This window comes from Stegostoma tigrinum, chromosome 3, assembly GCF_030684315.1.
Source record: "Stegostoma tigrinum isolate sSteTig4 chromosome 3, sSteTig4.hap1, whole genome shotgun sequence".
NCBI lineage: Eukaryota > Metazoa > Chordata > Chondrichthyes > Orectolobiformes > Stegostomatidae > Stegostoma > Stegostoma tigrinum.
Window position 1 is genome coordinate 80,174,216 of NC_081356.1, and position 19,666 is coordinate 80,193,881.

The window sequence follows — 19,666 nt, forward strand, 5'->3', positions numbered from 1 at the left end:
TCACACAGTCCTTGTGGAGACAAAGTCCCACCTTCATGTTGAGAATAACCTCCATCGTGTTGTGTGCCATTATCACTGTGCTATATAGGACAAACTTCAAACAGATGTAACAAATCAAGATTGGGCATCCATGACATGTTGTGAGCAAATCTAAATCAGCCCATTACCATCCAATCAATCTACTCTTGATTGTGTTGGAAACTGTCATCAACAGTGTTTTCAAGCAGCACCTCCTAGCCATAACCTGCTCAGTGATGCCCAGTTTTAGTTCCACCAGGGCCATTTAGCCCCTGATTGCATTAGAGCCTTAGTTAAAACATGGACAAAAAGAGCTGAATTCCAAAGGTGATGCAAGAGTGACAGCCCTTGACATTGAGGCTGCATTTGGTCAAGTGTGGCATCAAGGAGCCCGAGCAAAACTGGAATCAATGGGTATCGGGGGCAAAATCTCAGCTGGTTGGAATGATCCCTGGCATGTAGGAAGATGGATCTAGTCACTGGAGGTCAGTTATCTCAGCTCCAAGACCTCTCTGCAGGAGTTCTTCAGGGTAGTGTCCTTGGCCCAACCATCTTCAGCTGCTTCATCAATGACCTTCCCTCTATCATAAGGCCAGAGGTGGAGATGTTCACCAATGATTGTACAATGTTCAGTTCCATTCATCATTCCACAGATACTGAAGCAGTCCATGTTCAAATACACCAAGATCTGGACAATGGCCAGGTTTGGGCTGACACGTGACAAGTAACATTCACACCACCTGGATGCCAGGCAATGACCAGCACCAATAAGAGACAATCTAACCATTTCCCTGACATTCAATGATGTTAACCATCACTGAATGCCCCACTATCAACATCCTGGGGATTACCATTGACTAGAAACTCAATTGAACTCACCACATAAACAAAATGGCTACAAAAACAGGTCAGAGGCTAGGAATATTGCAGTGAATAACTCACCTCCTGATCCCCCAAAGCCTGCCCACCTAGTAAGAGGCACAAGTCAGGAGTGTGATGAAATACTCCCCACTTGCCCAGATGAATGCAGCTCTATCCGCACTGAAGAAGCTGACACCATTCAGAACGAAGCAACCTGCTTGATTGGCACTGCATCCACAAGCACCCACTCCCTCTGCCAATAATGCTCAGAGCAGCAGTGTGTATTATGTACAAGATACGCTGCAGAAATTCACCAAAGACCCTCAGACAGCACTTTCAATTCATGTGACCATTTCCATCTAGAAGGACAAAGGCAGCAGATACATGGGAACACCACCAAATGCAAGTTCCTCTCCAAGCATTCACCACCATTACTTGGAAAATTATCACCGTTCCTTCACTGTTGTTGGGTAAAAATCCTTGAATTTCATCCCTAATGGCATTGTGGGTCAACCTACAACAAGTAGACCGCAACAGTTCAAGAAGGCAGCTCACCACCACATTCTCAGGGGCAATTAGGAATGAGCAAGAAATGCTGGCCAGCTAGCAATACCCTTATCCCACATAAATGAAAAAAAAACTTGTCAGCTAACACTTTTTCACAGCATGTCACTGGACTCAGGCCTCCAATCACAAAAATACCCTTTGACTATCATTCTCTGTTTCATATCACTGTCAAAGAATTCAAAAATTCCACTAAGGACTATCAACCAAAATTGTATAATTATGTTTGAATTCTCAGAATGCAGGAAGTTGATCTTTATTTCCTAATGCAAATGGATGATTCATTTAGAACACACTTATTCATCATGGAAGGACAGAACTTTTCTGACCCAGATTTTTCACACTCAAACTGAATGCAAAATTATCAGGTTACAATCACTGTTCCCAAGCTCATCTTTCACTCTCGGATCAATTATTACGCTTGCTTCATTACAAACTACCACATTCAAAAATATGCCAATCTCTTGTTGGAACAAGGTATTGCTTTAGGAAACTGTCCGAAATGGACCCTATGAACTCTCCTCATCAACCATGTTAGCCAAATTGATTTTTCTCAAAAATTGCATAGAATTGTTTTACTGAGGGGACCAACCCGCGGGGCACAGCAGGTGGGAGGGGGGGTGGTGGTGAGGAGATCTACCCGCAGGGCACAGCAGCTGGTGGGGTGAAGGGACCTACCCGCAGGGCACAGCAGGTGGGGTGGGGTGAAGGGACCTACCCACGGGGCACAGCAGGTGCGGGGAGGAGGAAGGGACCTACCCACGGGGCACAGCAGGTGCGGGGAGGAGGAAGTGACCTACCCGCAGGGCACAGCAGGTAGGGGGGTGAGGGGACCTACCCGTGGGGCACAGCGGGAGGGGTGGGGGGTGAGGGGACCTACCCATGAGGCACGGCGAGGGTGAGAGGCGCTTACCGGTGTAGCAGTGAAGGTGCCTGTCACTTACGGCAGAGATTGATAAATTCTTGATCTCAGAAGGAATCAAGGGCTACGGGGAGAGTGCAGGGAAATGGAGTTGAAATGACCATCAGCCATGATTAAATGGCGGAGTGGACTTGATGGGCCAAATGGTCTTACTTCCACTCCTATGTCTTATGGTCTAACTTTAAGTTCAATCAGAAACAAAGGCATTTGGGATAGTTGTGCAAGAAACAAATAGAAAGCTAGCACACTGGCACAGTGGGTAATCAGGAAGGCTGGTGGAATGTTGGGCCTTATTTCAAGGAGGTTGGAGTTTAAAGGATGAGGAAATGTTATTGCAACTGGACAAGGTGCCAGTGAGATCACATCTGGAGTACTTTATGTAAGGACAGATATTATTTTGTTGAAGGCAGTTCAGAGCAGGTTCACTAGGATGGTCCCTGGTTTGGAAGGATTGTCTAATAAACAAAGGCTAAAGAGATTGGGATTCTACTCACTGGAGCCATCTAATAGAAATATATAGGACTTGTAAGGGTAAATGCTGAGAGGACGTTTCCCTCGGGGGAAGAGTCCAGGACTAGAGGGCATAGTCTCAGAATAAAGAGGCACCGATTTAACACTCAGATGATGAAGAATTTCTTGTCTGAGAGAGTTGAGAGTCTTTGGAACTCTTGCCACAGAGAGCTGTGGGGCAGAGTTCCTGTGTATACTAAAAGCTGAGATAGATAGATTCTTAGAAAACAAGGTGCAGACCTGGATGAACACAGCAGGCCAAGCAGCATCAGAGGAGTAGGAAAGCTGGCGTTTTCAGTCGAGACCCTTCTTCAGAAAAAATTTTCTTAAGGGTCTCAACCCAAAACATCAGCTTTCCTGCTCCTCTGATGTTGCTTGGCCTGCTGTGTTCATCCATCTCTACAACTTGTTATCTCAGGTTCTCCAGCATCGGCAGTTCCGACTATCTCCATAGCTAGATTCTTGATCAGTGGAGGAAACAAGGGTAATGGGGAAAGGTCAGGAAAGGGGACAGGTGAAGTGACCGTTCAACCATGATTCTTTGAATGGAGGAGCAGGCTTGAAGGGCTGAATTCCAATTTCTCTGATTCCAATTTCTGATGGTCTTATTGTCATCAAGGAGTAATGGCTAAATGATTAAATAAAAACTGTTAGTATCTTATTACCTCGGCTATAGTAATTGGTGCAAGATATATCTGAGCAGGTTGTTTGATTTGTGGTAGGCCTTAGCCAGATCTTTGCTTGGAATTAAGGTGGCCAGATCTTAGAATTTGAAGATGACTAATACTTTGCTCACTGAAAAGTCCTTAAAAGTGAAAAGGTTCAGTCAAACGTAACATTGCAGATTCAATACATTCATCCCCATAGATACCCCAAATTCCCCAACCCCACACCAAAATGAACACATCACACCACACCACCCCTTCTTCAGACACTTGCTCCTTTGTATGCTATTTGTTACATCACCTCTCCCTTCACCTTGTGTTAGGGGTCAGGGAGGAGGAATCATGTCCCAGGCTACACCTTTAAACCTTATTTGGCCATTTCAGGCTCTGGTTAGGTTAGATAAATCCTTCAAACTCACAATTCTGTGGCTGTCCCCGAGGTTTTTTTTAAACTTCTAGCATTATTTCTTGCTTTTCCTGCCCCTTGACTCATTGCCTTAGTTGACAGAAGACAACAGAAAACACAACAGCGCCATGAACTGAGCTATCATCAGAGCATAAGAGAGTATTTTGATCGAGGGGTTAAATTGAATTCATTCCCCACTTCCACAGGTCATCCTGTTAGGTAGTTACCTGCATTTTCTTAAAATCTCTTGTGCTTGTCGACTCTTCTATTGGAGGGAGAGTACCAGAGTTTATACAATTGGTTGAACATTCATTGGACCTCAGTCGTAGGCTTTTGCAATGGAAGTCTGGAGAAGATTTGACTATTAACAGTTAGAGATTGCCCTTCACACTTCTGGGGGTTGTATGACAACTGTTTCTCACTTATGTATGCCCACGAGATCCGTCTGATCTACCCTCAAAACACTGGGGCGAAAACAGACTGTAATGTTATCTAGGTGCCATTGTATCCCACCATGCCAGAATAATGTCTAGGAGACAGTGACACAATATTTTCTCTTGCTCAGGTATGCCAGACTAGTGATCAATGATATTACCTCCAATGTGCTTCTATCACACTTGCTCAGTGGCATAGATAGGATGTGAACTTACGATTCCTCTATACTACATCCCAGCAAGGACCTTGCCAGTATTGCTTTCCAGATTGGATCACATTGAGGTGGATGCGATGATACATAATATGATGTCCTTCACTTATCACTCCACTATTCTCTATCTGATAGACCTCCTTAGGTGTATGATTTAAAACAACAATTGTTATCACTAAAACATTCTACCCTTTATTGGTGGAATAAAAACATGTAAGCCCAGAGTTGTCAGTCAGCTAGATTGTTGATTTTGGGGTTAAGCTCTTAACTTGTTCATCATTGCTAGAGTCAGGTACATGTCCTTGATGCATTTGTTTCAGATTTTCCAAGGTTTAATCAACAGCCCAACTACCATAGGTAGAGCACACATTGTTTGTGGCTGCTCTCCTTCCTGACTCATTTATTTCCCCTCAAAAACGCATTGCCAAAATGTTCAGCTGAGCATCGAGACGGAGTACTGATTTGTTTTAATCAAACTGGGCCAAACCTAAGGAAGTTTTTTTTACTCCTGCCCCAGTATTAAATTCTGTTATAATATCGTTAACCAATTTCCTTTTATGACTCCTGAATGGACCCTCATCTTGAGCAGTTCAGTCTCTGTCCAGAGTTATGCAAGACAGGAGGAATTCTTTGCTGCCAACTTGGCCTGGGTACCATGGTTGAAAGTAGCTGCACAGCTAACTTTTCACTCCCTGAATGGGGTCACAAATGTCACAATATAACAACATAAAGAACTGTGAATGCTGGAGATCTGAAACAAAAACAGAAATTACTGGAGAAGCTTAGCAGGTCTGGCAGCATCTGTGGAGAGAAAGCAGTGATAACGTTTCCAGTCCAATGAGTTCTAAAGAAGAGTCACCAGACTCTAAACGTTAGCTCTACTTTCGCCCCGCAGACACAGCTAGACCCGCTGCGATTTGCCAGCAATTTCTATCACAAATGCCAGACCCTATCCTCCTTCCCCTGCATCAGGCCATGCGAATGCTGGCCACCATGACTTCCCTAACCCTCCCTTCCAATGAGAACCTTGTCACAGTATGATGGGTGGTCAAAGTTACGTTGCTTTTACCCATTTCTGCTGCAGTGTTTTACGGCCCAAAAGTTGGCCAAGGTATAAGGGCCTGATCAAGCCTGACCATGGACCTTCTGCATCAGGACCATCCTCATACTTCTGTCAGATACTGCCATCCCCAGGGTCAAGTCCTTCTCGGAGTCTATGGTTCCTAAAGCCGTCATAATCTGCAGGTCAGTTTTTAAGCTGGACAAAGATTCTTTTAGAGCAGTCACAACAAGGAAGCCATCATAACTGCACATCCTTCGATAGATTCCCTGTGGTATGCTGTTAAACCCAGGTTTAATTGGAACCCTTTTTAATTCCTGTACTCTTGTATTTTCCATTCTCTATGGCCCTCTGTCTGTATGGTCAGTTTTAGGAACCAAACTTCCTGCCCAATTTCCGTTGGGTTAACCTCCAGTTCCATACTTCACAGCAACTATAACAACTTACTCCAAAGATGAAAGGTGTTGTCCTTCAGTCTCTGCTAACACCAACAACTCATCAATATATGGAACTAACTGACTGGGTGAACCGAACCTTTCTAGTCTTTGTACCTTAGTGGAATGGCCCTGTCGTATTTTTCCTTCAGCCTTCTTTCAAAACACAGGATCAGTTTCGTCCACACACCAGCCTGTGTCACTGAGTGCATCAAAATCTACAAAGGTGTCCTGCATTTATGGGAGCAAGTGGGCTCTCTCAAATAATAGTTTAAAGGGTTCTCCTACAAGGTTATTTCAAAGCAGGCCACCTCTGTGGGGACTGCCCTCGATCTATCTGCATCCTGCTCAGTTTTGCATCATTTGCAAGTTTGGAAATTGTTACTTTTGGTTCCCATGTCCAAATGACTGATATATATAGTGAACAGTCCTGGTCCAAGTACTGATCCTTGCGGTAACCCACTAGTCACAACTTATCAATATCAGAAATGATCCATTTATTATAACTGCCTGATTTCTGTCCATTAGCAATCCTTAATCATGACAATATATTAGGAAGTAATGCTTTACTTTTCCCAACCAACCTCATGTGGAATTTTAAGAAGTCTCCTGAACATTCAAATAATTAATAAAATTAAGATATTACTCTCTTAACTGGTTCACAGGATGCTAACCAGGCATTTATTGCTCACACCTAATTTCTCAGAGGTAATTGAGAATCAACCAAATTGCTGTGGGTCTGGGTTCACGTGTAGTCTACATGTGACTCCAGATCCATACCAATTTGGTTGGCAGGATGGCAGATTTTCCATTCCGAAAGGATTCACTTTATTCCAGATTTCATTGAATTCAAATTTCAGCATCTCCCATGGCACAATTTGAAGCCAAGCCCCAGAACCAGTCCATTAGTTTTACATTTCCTTTTAATTTGACATGTCAAATTAAAAAGGAGAGCTGAAAGCTCAAGGATGCACTTCTGGACACCCCACCTTTGCTCTTGATGGGTTTCCAGCCTGATTTCTAGTCACATCTATTACCAATATCACTCTCCCTCTCTCCAACCATAAATGCAAAATTCTAGTAGTCATTTTCAAAAGTAAGGTTTGCAGAGCCAAGATTTCACCCACCACTGTACAGCCAACCCAGGAATGTAAATAAGGTTCAATGATTTCTAAAGAATTCTGTAGGGGCATTTGTCGAGTTACTAATATAGAACAAGGGGAAAGGGGCTGATTAAATTGTTCAACAGAGATGACATGCACTTGATACACCAAATGGCCTGCTTCTGTGCTGTAACGACTATGACATGCTGGTTTCTGCTTAATGGACTTATGGAGATGAAGATGGGAACAATATTAAGGAAATGAAGATGATTTTTAAAAATCTCTGGGGACCAGAGATTCAAGGTATTTAGGGAATGGTTGAGCTAATAGAGGTGACCAAGGACTAGACAATTGGAAGGTTTGAAGAAATGGTTAATAATTTGGGAAAGATTTAGTTTAGGAAATAATACAGAAATGGGTGTGGAAATGAGTAGAAAGATGCGTGTAATGACAGATGCAAGGAATTCGTCAGATGATCTTGGCCTGGTCATGAACAAGCACAAGGTCAAGGTCATGCAGTTATATCTATATATTTAAAAAGTATTTAATGAAGTAGAAATCAGTAAGTCTCCTTGCATAGATCTAGTGCCATAGTGTAATACTCCCCCCACCCACTTTTAAACTCAAAGTTTAGAAACAATGAACAGAATTGAGCAATCAATTGTATAAGAAACAGCTCAAGTTTCCTTTTTAATTTCAAGAATCCGTACCTTTGAAAAGCACAATTTGATTAAATTTAATGTCATACATCTGCAACTGAAGATGACCTATTTTACTGAACAGTTTAAAAACTTGACAGCAAAACAGCAATTTTTTCTTCTAACTCAATGCTCTGGAATCAAAAACAGGAGTACATTTTTGTAATTATTCACAGAACATATTATGTTTCTTTATTTCTCCTTCATCACTGATGCTATTTAAATACATTTCAAATTCCTTTTGTTTATCCACCTCAGATGTGATTGTGGTCTAGTTTCTAAAATCTGCAGGATGTAAAGGACTCCTGTTTTAGGAAAGAAACAAATACATTGTTCATTGGATCAGAGAAAGTTACCAAAGGCCACTATTACAGAATACGTAGATCTCTAGAATATGTACATACTACATATTATGTATAACAATTTTATGCAAAACAGGGGCAAAAATCAGCTTTTGCAACATAAAGTATCAATCTGTTTTTATTTTTCTCCTCTAGCTGATTGATTATATACCCGTGTATTAGCATCTCCCCCATGGGGGCTCTTTCAAAAAGTCACAGATGGATTGTTTTACAAACATATCAGCATTGTACAATGTCTTACTCTATTGCTAAACTGTAAGTGCATCTTCCAGGCTATATGGTTTAATTGGTCCACCATCTGGAAATAGTTAATGTGAAGGTCAATCAAGCTGCCATAGGTATTAAGTGTAATGGAGAAATTTGGTTGGAAAGTATCAGATTTTCAAAATATGAAAGCTGAATGGAATTGGAGCTGGATTGCCAGGTATAAAATACAGTAGTTGCACTAGTCTGATCAATGCTGTACCTGGGTTCAGTTTAAATGAGTCATGTCTGAACAGAAGTATTTCTGTTCAATGGGGTGATATTGTTTTTAATAGATGCCATCCCTTCTCCCTTTTTATTCCTTCATAAGTTTATATTTCTCTATACTTCACATTAAATTTATTCTAGAGTAAAGAGTCCAGATTTTTTGCTCGAGAACTAGTGGAGTAAGTTTTAAACATACTATATAGAGCGAATTCAACATTTACATGAATGTGTGAATCACACTTTATTTTAAGCTACTTACACTATAACTCTCAAGTATAATAGTAAAAATCAGTATGTTGTTTATTTCTAGAAATTTTTAAAAGCCGAGGTTTAAGGAAAGCAATTATTCTGTTATTTGATAGTGCGTAGTAATGAAAGCAATGTTAGAAACTGAATTACATTAAATGATTTAGTGCTTTAAACCGAAGTTATAAATTTGAAGCAATTTTCACGCTTGATTTATACCTAAAAGGTGAGAGTTGTTAATAGCTCATTATCTGTCCCAAATTTTAGGTATAAAACTATCGCCTTAAAGGCAATGGGCAATGTTGAGTTTTTGTCTGACTACCACAACTATTCTTGCCAGCCATGTAGGTAACATTTGAGAAATTCAGTCATAAAACACAGAAATAGACTCTTCAGCCCACAATGAGATTCAATTAATCAAGAAAAAGTAGAAAATGAACAAATTTGATTGGAGAATACAAGTGGCACTATTAAGTTTCATTAACAATCATTTCATGAATCATATTGTGACATTATTTAAAGTGAACACAAACTATATACAAATTCTCCACACCTAAACCATTAAAATCCCATCAGGCAAAGCCAATCAACACATCACTAAATGAAAACATGCAGTACCAAAAAAAAATTACATCTTTAATCACACTCAAAGCCAAATTACAGTTTTCCTTTCCTTACGGTTTAAGAATTCTTCAATCAAGATCTAGAAGGATTGAATAATTGTATCTGATCATATCATCTTCTGACACCTTCTGTATTACAAAAAAATAAAGTTGACAACATGTAAAAATATTCTGGAATAAGTCTACTACTAAAATCTTAGGTGCTAGTCAAAGATTGAAATGATTTAAAAAAATATCAATTTGTTTATTTCAGGCCTAGTACCGAGGAAAAAGGAAACAACTCTACTTAATCTAGCTTGTCCTCATGCTGCATTGTGTCAGAAAATGATATTTCAATAGAAGAATCATACTGGGAATAGAAAGAGCTTTTTTACATCACATTAAAATACATACACCATGGGCTCCTTTACAATTTCACAAACATTTATTTTGAGTTTTAAAACAAAGTGTCCACCAAGTTAATAATTTAAGTTTAGCAACTGAGTGCATTTGATTTCAGGGCTTCTAACATGCGCTACAGAAATTCATAACTTGGACTATGGGTTACTTACTGTATAATGACATTTAAACTCCTTGATTAGGTTGTATTTTGCAACAATGTAGAATATATCATTTTAGTAATCTGTAGCACAGCAGCGTGCAATGTGTACTGTACTATAACTGCTCCAAAGCCTTTATAGAAACCAAAGATGCCTTCTTCTTTCTGGATTACATTAATACAGTCCCTCATTCCTTCATACTGCGTGTTTATAGGAAGCACTTCAAACCCAAGGTCTGTGTTGTCAATGATGGTCCGGGTTCCTTGAATATGTAGGCGGTGAAGTACTGTTTCCAATGGGTAAACCAAAATGTCAGCACAAAGATTTGCAACAAAACTAGCAATAAGTTCAGGATAGTAAGCATCCAGCACAGTTTGTACAGAATTACAAGTATCAGCTGGGTGCTGATGTGGTGTCTTTTTCTGAAGAAGAAACAGAATAAATTTCTGGATGATGGCACTGATGATGTAATGGAGCACACCATGCAAGACAGTTGGAAAGACTAGAACTCCTAGTGGAAGCAGGCGTTTGCTATGAGGGACACCCATTCCCACCAGTCTGCATATACCTTCTTTCACACAATCCAGTATTCCTGGATTGTCTCTTATGATTTCACTCTGGAAATAGAACACAATAAAAGTTAGTTATTAAAACATTACAGATGTATGGTTTAAATATACAAATATTACTAGTTGAACTTTGTAACCCATTATATTTTATAATTAAACTGGATGGACAAATTTTAGAAAAATACAAATAAAACTATGAAGCAATTTAAAAAGTTTAAGCTTTCATGCATTAGTTTTTTTAAGCACTGTATCTCAATTAAAAATCTATGTAAGGAAGCCAAGACCCTAAACCCAATTTTCTGGAGTATGCTACAGGAGGTGACCATTCCCGAGCTATAGAGTTTAGGAGGATAACAAGTGAACTTCACAGTTTCAAGTAGCACCCTAATAACATGAGACAAAAGTCTGCTTAAGTATGTAGGGCACAGCATGATAAAGAAATGCAATCCTCAGAAGGAAACAGATAAACTGAGGGTGGGTGGAAGACAGCAAGGTATCCCTGCAACTGTCCAACAAGAATCTCTCCATAATTGCCTCCATGTGCCAGGCCATTACGGAAAGAAAGTACAGAACATTGAGATAGCACGGTGCGAAGCTGAATGAACACAGCAGGCCAAGCAGCAGAGGAGCAGGAAAGTTTGACGCTTTGGGTCAGGACCCTTCTTCAGAAATGCTTTCCTGCTCCTCGTCCTGCTGTGTTCATCCAGCTTCACACAGTGTTATCTCAGATTCTCCAGCATCAGCAGTTCCTACTACCACAGAACATTTTGAGATGGCAAAGGAACAGAATCCCTTCCACGTGATATATAAAAGAAATGGGTTGAGGTCACACAGTCAAAGTTTCAGCAGGTAGGGAAAAAAAATAAACAGCAGAATATCAAAAAGATACTACTCACTTGGATTACTTCTAGCGCTATGTGCTAGTACATACAGGCAAAGCAGAATTAAATGTTCCAGAGAAATGAGAATCTGGATTTTTTTGAGAAGTAGCAAAGTAAGTTTTAATCAATTCAGTGTTTACAAGCGTGTCGATGGCATTTTATTTTGAACCACTTTATAATTCCCAAGTATAATAAGGCCAGTACTTTTTGTATCTATAGAAATATTTAAAAGCCAATGTTTAAGGAAAACTGTATTCTGCTGTTTCATTGTGCTTAGTAATTAAAGCAACAGTACAAACGGAGATTAATAAGACAGTTGGAGAAATGGTACAGAAGGGAACACTTCAGATTGTAGAAGCATTGGCACTGTAAATCTACAAGGTGCTGCTCCAAGTTTAGTGAGTTTCATTGGTCGATGATAGAAAGGCTGAAAGGTCAGTGGATACAGAATTACTCTGCTTTTTAAGTGCTTCTTACTAATCTCAACTATCAAGTTCAATTTCACATCATAACCTTTGCCCATAACTTTCTTTTTTAAAAAAAAGTGATAGCTAATGGCGATAATTCCGATTTACCTATATATACCTGCTCCAGCTCAATCCTTTCCATTTTTACTTAACAAATTAACACCTTTCTCCACAACTGAAGTTCAGTATCATTCTGGTAAATCCCTTCAAGATCGATTTATACTTCAAGATGTACTGCACAAACCTACCAGTAGTACACTAGTTGTTTTATAACCAGAATATTGTGTAACTGTATTGTAGCTTCCACACCTAGTATCTTAATTTTCCTCTTGCAGAAGTCTGCGTTCTCAGCATTTTTGATTATTTTCTGAGTTCATAATTTAAATTCCGATGTACATGGACCGTGCAAATCTCTTTGGCTCCAAAACGGCTAAGGCAAGTTACGAAAGAAACTAGCACAAAATATTGGAAAGGATAGCAAAAGCTTCTATAGGTATGTAAAATGGAAGAGTCACAAAGTTAAATGTTGGTCCCTTGGAAGATGAGTGTTAATAGTGGGAACACAAACTGCACAGATGATAAATCAATACTTTGCCTCAGTTTCCACAGTAGTGGACAATTGTACCATTCCTATTGGAATGGACAGAGGCATTAGAAAGTATAGAACTCAGAACAATCGACAATCAACATCGAGACGGAAAAGGTACTCAGCAAACTGTTAGGATTGTGACCGAACAGATCCCACAAGCCTGATGGTCTAAATCCTAGGTAATAAAGGAAGTGGCAGCAGAGATAGTGGATCCATTGGATATAATATTCCAAAATTTCCTGGACATTGGAAAGGTTCCAGTGGATTGGAAAAAAGCTACGTAACAGCCTTATTCAAAAAAGGAGGGAGGCAATGTGGGAAATTACAAACCAGTTAGTTTAACATCTGTTGCTGGAAAAGTGTTAGAATCATTTATCAAGGAAGCAATATCATGACATTTGGAAAATCAAAACACTATTCAAAGTCAGCACGGTTTTATGAAGGGCAAATCATGTTTGACTGAATTGTTAGATGTAACAAGCAAAGTCAATAATGGGGATCCTGTAGATGTAATATATCTGGATTTCCAGAAGGCATTTGATAAGGTGCTGCACAAGGTTGGATCATATGGGATTAAGGGTAATTTATTAGCTTGGATAGGTGACTGGCTGATGAACAGAAGATAGGAGTTGGGATAAATGTTTTTTTTTCTGGATGGCAAGAAGTAACTAGTGGGATGCCACAGGGTTTGGTCCTTGGATCAGTTACAATCTACATTAATGACTTAGACACAGGGATAGATGGCTCTATAATCAATTTTGCAGACAACACAAAAATAAGTGGGACAGTAAATTGCAGTGAGGCAATAAGAACCTCACAAATGGTGAGAGATAGCTGAGGAGAGTGGGCCAAAATGTGACAGTTGGAGTTTAACACCGATAAGAATGAGGTCATGCATTATGGTCGGAAAAATGGAATGACTATAATCTAAATGGGGAGACACTTCGGGGTGCTCTGGTTCAGAGGGATCTGGGTGTCCTCGTTCATGAGTCAGAGAAAACTAACATGCAGGTACAGCAGATAAAGAAAATGAATGCAATGTTGGCTTTTCTCGCTGAAGGAGTACAATATAAATGTTAGGAAGTACTGTTACAACTATACAAGGCATTGGTGAGCCTGCACCTGGAGTATTGTTTTGGTCCCCTTATTTGAGGATAGATGTAGTGGCATTGGAGGCAGATCACAGGAGGTTCACTAGATTGATCCCAGAGATGAGGGGGTTTGTCGTATGACTATAGATTGAACAGTTCAGACCTATACTCTCTGGAGTTAAGAAGAATAAGGGGAGATCAAACTGAAGTACTCAAGATGATAAAAGATATAAATAATGCAGACATGGAACGGATGCTTCCACTTGTACTCTAGGACAAGGGTAGCAAATTTAAAAGAATTGAGGAGAAACTATTTCTCCCAAAGGATTGGGAATCTGGGGAATTCATTACCCCAAAGTACAGTGGATGCTGGGATCTTGAGTAAGTTTAAGGAGGAGTTAGATTTTTAATTGGTAATGGGTTGAAGGGTTTTGGGGAGAAGACAGAAAAACAGGGTTGAGGAGCATATCAGCCATGATCAAATGGCAGAGCCTCTCTGATGAAGGGTCTAGGCCCGAAACATCAGCTTTTGTGCTCCTGAGATGCTGCTTGGCCTGCTGTGTTCATCCAGCTCCACATTTTGTTATCTTGGATTCTCCAGCATCTGCAGTTCCCATTATCACCATTACTGTTGTCTACAGTCTCTGCCTCAAATTCCACTTCAATGATTTCATGCCTCTCACTAGTAACTGTCTGAAACTGAAAACAGACATTTTGTGCAAACTTGCAGTCACCATAAGACATAGGAGTGGAAGTAAGGTCATTCGGCCCATCAAGTCCACTCCGCCATTTAAATCATGGCTGATGGGCATTTCAACACCACTTCCCTGCACTCTCCCCGTAGCCCTTGATTCCTTTTGAGATCAAGAATTTGACGGTCTCTGCCTTGAAGGCATCCAACGTCCCGGCCTCCACTGCGCTCTGCGGCAATGAATTCCACAAGCCCACCATTCTCTGGCTGAAGAAATGTCATCTCATTTCAGTTTTAAATTTACCCCCTCTAATTTTAAGGCTGTGCCCATGGGTCCTAGGCTCCCCACCTAACGGAAACAACTTCCTAGCGTCCACTCCTTCTAAACCATACATTATCTTCTAAGTTTCTATTAGATCTCCCCTTAACCTTCTAAACTCTAATGAGCATAATCCCAGGACCCTTAGCCGTTCATCATACGCTAAACCTACCATTCCAGGGATCATCTGTGTGAATCTCCGCTGGACACGTTCCAGGGCTAGTATGTCCTTCCTGAGGTGTGGGGCCCAAAATTGGACACAGTAAGATGCTGAGATGAACACTCAGCCACATATTCGTGTTGGTCACGAAGACTTTCTACTTCTACATGCATAACATCTCTAGCCTGTACTTCTGCCTCAGCCATAATCTGAGAACGTCATTCAGGTCTTCATTACCAATAAAACTGACCAATCCATTGGTCAGTTCCAATCCATTGGTCCATTCTAACCTTCATAAAAGTTGTGTTATCCAAAACTGTTGTCCTAAAGCATATTTATAAACCATTCACACTAGTGCACATTTGCTGACCTGCAACGACTCACTTAGGTCTCAATTTTAAAAATTCATCTTGGTTTTTAAATTCTTTCATTAGTTCACCAGTCCTATCACTAATCTCTTCCAATTCTACAACCTTCTTTAATACCTGTGATCTCTGAAATGGCCTAGCAAGCCAACTAGTTGAACGAATTGTTACAAATTCCCAGAAATGAACTCGGACACAACAAAGACATTTACCTACGCACCAGAAAAGGCAACAGCAGAAACAGCTCTGTCAACGCAGCAAAGTCCTCCTCACTAAGATATGGGTGGCTAGTGCCAAAGTTGTGAAAACGATTTCACAGATCAGCCAAGCAACAGCCTGACACATCATATTCACAGAATCGTACCTTACAGACAATGTCCCTGACACCACCATCACCATCCCCAAATATGACCTATCCCTTTGGCAGGTCAGACCCTGCAGGTGGCAGCACAAGTGGTATACAGTTGGGATGGACTTGCCCGGGAGTCAACAGACTCCAGGTCACATGCCATCTCATGGATTTAGGTTTAACATGGGCAAGGAAGCCTCCTGCCTAACTTCAAGTACCGTCCTCACTCAACTGATGACCCAGTGCTCGTCAATGTTGAGTAACACAGAGGAAGCAGTGAGGATGGCAAGGGCTCAAAATGTATTCTGGACACGGGATTTCAATGTCCATCAAGAGTGGCTCAGCAGCGGTAGTACTGATTGAGCTGGTCAGGTCCTGAAGGATACAACTGCTAGACTGGGTCTGCAGCAGGTGGTGAGGGAACCAACAGAAGGGAAAAGCATACTTAAACCTTATCCTTACCAATGTGCCAAATGCACATGCATCTGTCTAAGACAGTACTGGTAAGAGTGATCACTGTGCAATCTTTCAGAAGACAAACTCCCTCGTTCATATTGAAGAAAAACAGATCTTTGTGTTGTGTGGCACCATGCTAAATGGGATAGACTTTGAACAGATTTAGCAACTCAAGATGGGCAGCCATGATGCACTGCGAGGCATCGACAGCAACAGAACTGTTACTGTAGCACCAGGCATACCTGAAAATGAGGTGTCAATGTGGTGAAGCTATCAAACAGGACTACTTGAATGCCAAAGCATAAGCAGCAAATGACACAGTAGTGATCTCACAACCAATGGTTCAGATCTTAGCTTGCAATCCTGCCACATCCAGTCATGAATGGTAGTGGACAACTCGCTGGATGAGGAGGCTCCACAAATATCCCTACCTTCAAATGATGGAACAGCCAGCACAACAGTGCAAACGATTAGGCTGAAACTTTTGCAGCAATCTTCACAAGTGCTGAGTGGATGATTCATTTTGGGCAACTTAAGAGGTCCCAGGATTAAATATACCAGTCTTCAGCCAATACAATTCACTCCATGTGATAGCAAGAAATGTAGGAGACAATGGATATGCCCTGACAATATTCTGGCAATAGTACAGAAGATATATGCTCCAGAACTTGCCACTCCCTTAGCCAAGCCCCTCCAGTATAGTTACAACACTGGAATCTACTTGACAATGTAGAAAATTGCCCAGGTATGTCCTGTACCTAAAAGCAGGGCAAATCCAACCTAGCCAATTACAACCCCATCGATCTGTCAATCGACAGTAGAGTTATAGAAGGTATCATCAAAAGTGCTATCAAGCAGCATCTGCTCAGCAGTGTTCAGTTTGGGTTCCACCAAAGCCACTCAGCTCCTGATTTCATTACAGCCTTGGTTCAAACACAGATAAGAGCTGGATTCCAAAGATGATGAGAAAAAGGCAGCCCTTGACATAAAAGCAGCATTCAACCAACTGTGACATCGAGGAGTCCTAGCAAAACTGGAATCAATAGGTATCGGGGGTAAAATCTCTGCTGCTCGGAATCATACTTGATACATAGGAAGATGGCTATGGTTGTTGGTCAGCTCAGCTCCAGGGCATCTCTGCAGGAGTTCCTCAGGGTAGTGTCCTCAGCCCAACCATCTTCAGCTACTTCATCAATGACCCTCCCTCCATCATTAGGTCAGAAGTGGGCATGTTTGCCGATGATTGTACAACGTTCAGCACCACCCCCAACTCCTCAGGCACTGAAACAGTCTATGTTCAAATGTAACAAGATCTGGACAATATCCAGGCTTGGGCTGACAAGTGGCAAGTAACATTCACACCACACAAATGCCAGGCTATGACCGTCGCAAATAAGAGACAATCTAATCACCATGTCTTCACATTCAGCACTAACAACATCCTGGGTTTATCATTGATCATTTATCATCAGCTCAACTGGACCCACCACAAACACACCGGCTAAAAAAAGCATGAGTCAGAGGGTAGGAATTCTGTAGCGGGAAACTCATCTCCTGACTCCCAAAGCCTGTCCACCATCTACAGGGTACGAGGCGGAAGTGTGATGGACTACTCCCCACTTGCCTGGAATGGTGCAGCTCCAACAACACAAGTTTGACACTATCCAGAAAAAGGCACAATGTACACAAGCATCCAGTCCCTCCACCTCAACTGCAGCAGGGTATACTACTCTCTACAAGATGCCCAGACAGCAAGTTCCAAACCCACAACCACTTCCATCCAGAAGGCAAGGGCAGCAGATACATGGGAACACCACCACCTTCAAGCACCCCTCCCAGTCACTCACCATCCTGACTTGGAAATATATTGTTATTTCTTCTTCTTATGCTGGGTCAAAATCCTGGAATTGCCTCCCTAATGGCATTGTGAATCAACCCACAGCAGGTGGAGTGCAGTGGTTCAAGAAGGCAGCTCACCTACCTTCTCAACGGCCTCTAGGAACAGGCAACAGATAGTGACTAGCCAGTGACACGCAATCCCAAAACAAATCCTTTAATACTTACCCACTTTTAATCACACCACTACCAGTGGTCATTCCTTCATCTACTTCATCCCTGAGCAATGGATTTCTTTCCATAAATGCCTCTGTCTCTCGCATGCTCCCTTTTACTCTAACGCCCCTTACTTTAAAACCTGTCTTTGAAGCAGCTTTAGGTCATTTGTTCCAATACCCCACTATGCAAATGGTGTCATATTTGTTTTATAATAACTTTATGAAGTGCTGTGGGGCAGCTTATGTTAAAAGGTGCTATATAAATATGAGCTGTTGTTGAAAGCAGTTATCTGTTTTTAACTTCAGAGATAATGGGAACTGCAGATGCTGGAGAATCCAAGACAACAAAGTGTGAAGCTGGATAAACACAGCAGCTAAAGCATCATGAAGGGTCTAGGCCTGAACCGTCAGCTTTTGTGCTCCTGAGGTGCTGCTTGGCCCGCTGTGTTCATCTGGCTTCACACTTTGTTGTCTGTTTTTAAACTTTCTTTGAATACACAAGCAGACTGTATAGTCAAAAGCTATCAGTTATTCTTCTAACAGCCTCTGGTAGGATACATTTTCTGAATTAAAAAAAGTAATGAGCTACAAACAAACACGGTCAGAATCAAAACCAAAGGAATTGCAGACGCTGTAAATCAGGAACAAACGAAAGAAGTTACTGGAAAAGCTCAGCAGGTCTGGCAGCACCTGAAGAAAAAAGTAAAAAAGTTATCGTTTTGGGTCCGGTTGTGAGGAAGGGTCACCAGACCCGAAAAACTTTTAACTCTGATTTTTTTCTTCGGAGATGCGACCAGCAATGTCAGAATCAAATTCTTGGATTAGAAAATAGCAATCCTGGAGACACTTATGATAACACTATGACCCAAGTAGTTTCAATAAATCAAAGGGGCTCCTTTTTGGTTCATATTTCAACAGATCCAAAGTATCACAAGAAAAAATGATCACTGACAGGACATCAGCTACTTAATAGTTGATTGCATAAGGTAATAATTTACTTCACTCACTATAATCAATAAACTTCATTAAAACAAAAAGTTTACCTGCACAGTCTCAATTAAACTAGCCGAGTAAAAAGGCAATGCCACTACGCAGGTCAGCCTGCAGGAAAATAAAATTTGTTTTTTAAAAAAAAGTTCTCTTAAACAGTCTATCTGAAATGATTCAAGTGCACAACAAGATTTATATCCAGCAAAACTTATCGCAAGTAAAATTATCTACCATAATTTCAAGAATAAATTTATAAAAGGGAATTGTGATTAATTTAATTGTATTAAATCCATAGCACGAATATTAAACAGGAATATCAATGCATGCCCTGTAGATGTGCATTACAAGAATTGTGTTTCCAATTTACACTAATGGTAGATTTAGAAGCTTACATAAAAGTAGTCACATTTGCAGAAAATACCAAACCAGGAAGGACTATTGAATCTGTTTTCATTACAGCTTAGAAGCACAAAAGATTGATTGTAGATGCTGAGTAGTCTTAAATTGGATGTGGAAATCCAATGGATTCCGGAATTATGGAGGTTGGACTCCAATTT

At 40.9% G+C, this 19,666-nt stretch overlaps 1 protein-coding gene across 1 annotated transcript in view; it reads right to left on the reverse strand.

Annotated features, from left to right (window-relative positions):
* Positions 1–9,994: 9,994 nt before the first annotated feature.
* slc25a46 (solute carrier family 25 member 46) overlaps positions 9,995–19,666 on the reverse strand; it is a 31,503-nt gene continuing 21,831 nt past the window's right edge. The window contains exons 7-8 of the mRNA XM_048526947.2: positions 19,163–19,220; positions 9,995–10,745 (exon numbers count right to left, since the gene is read on the reverse strand). Of these exons, the coding sequence (XP_048382904.1) occupies positions 10,167–10,745; positions 19,163–19,220 (637 nt within the window). The 3' untranslated portion in view covers positions 9,995–10,166. The remainder of the gene's footprint in view (positions 10,746–19,162; positions 19,221–19,666) is intronic.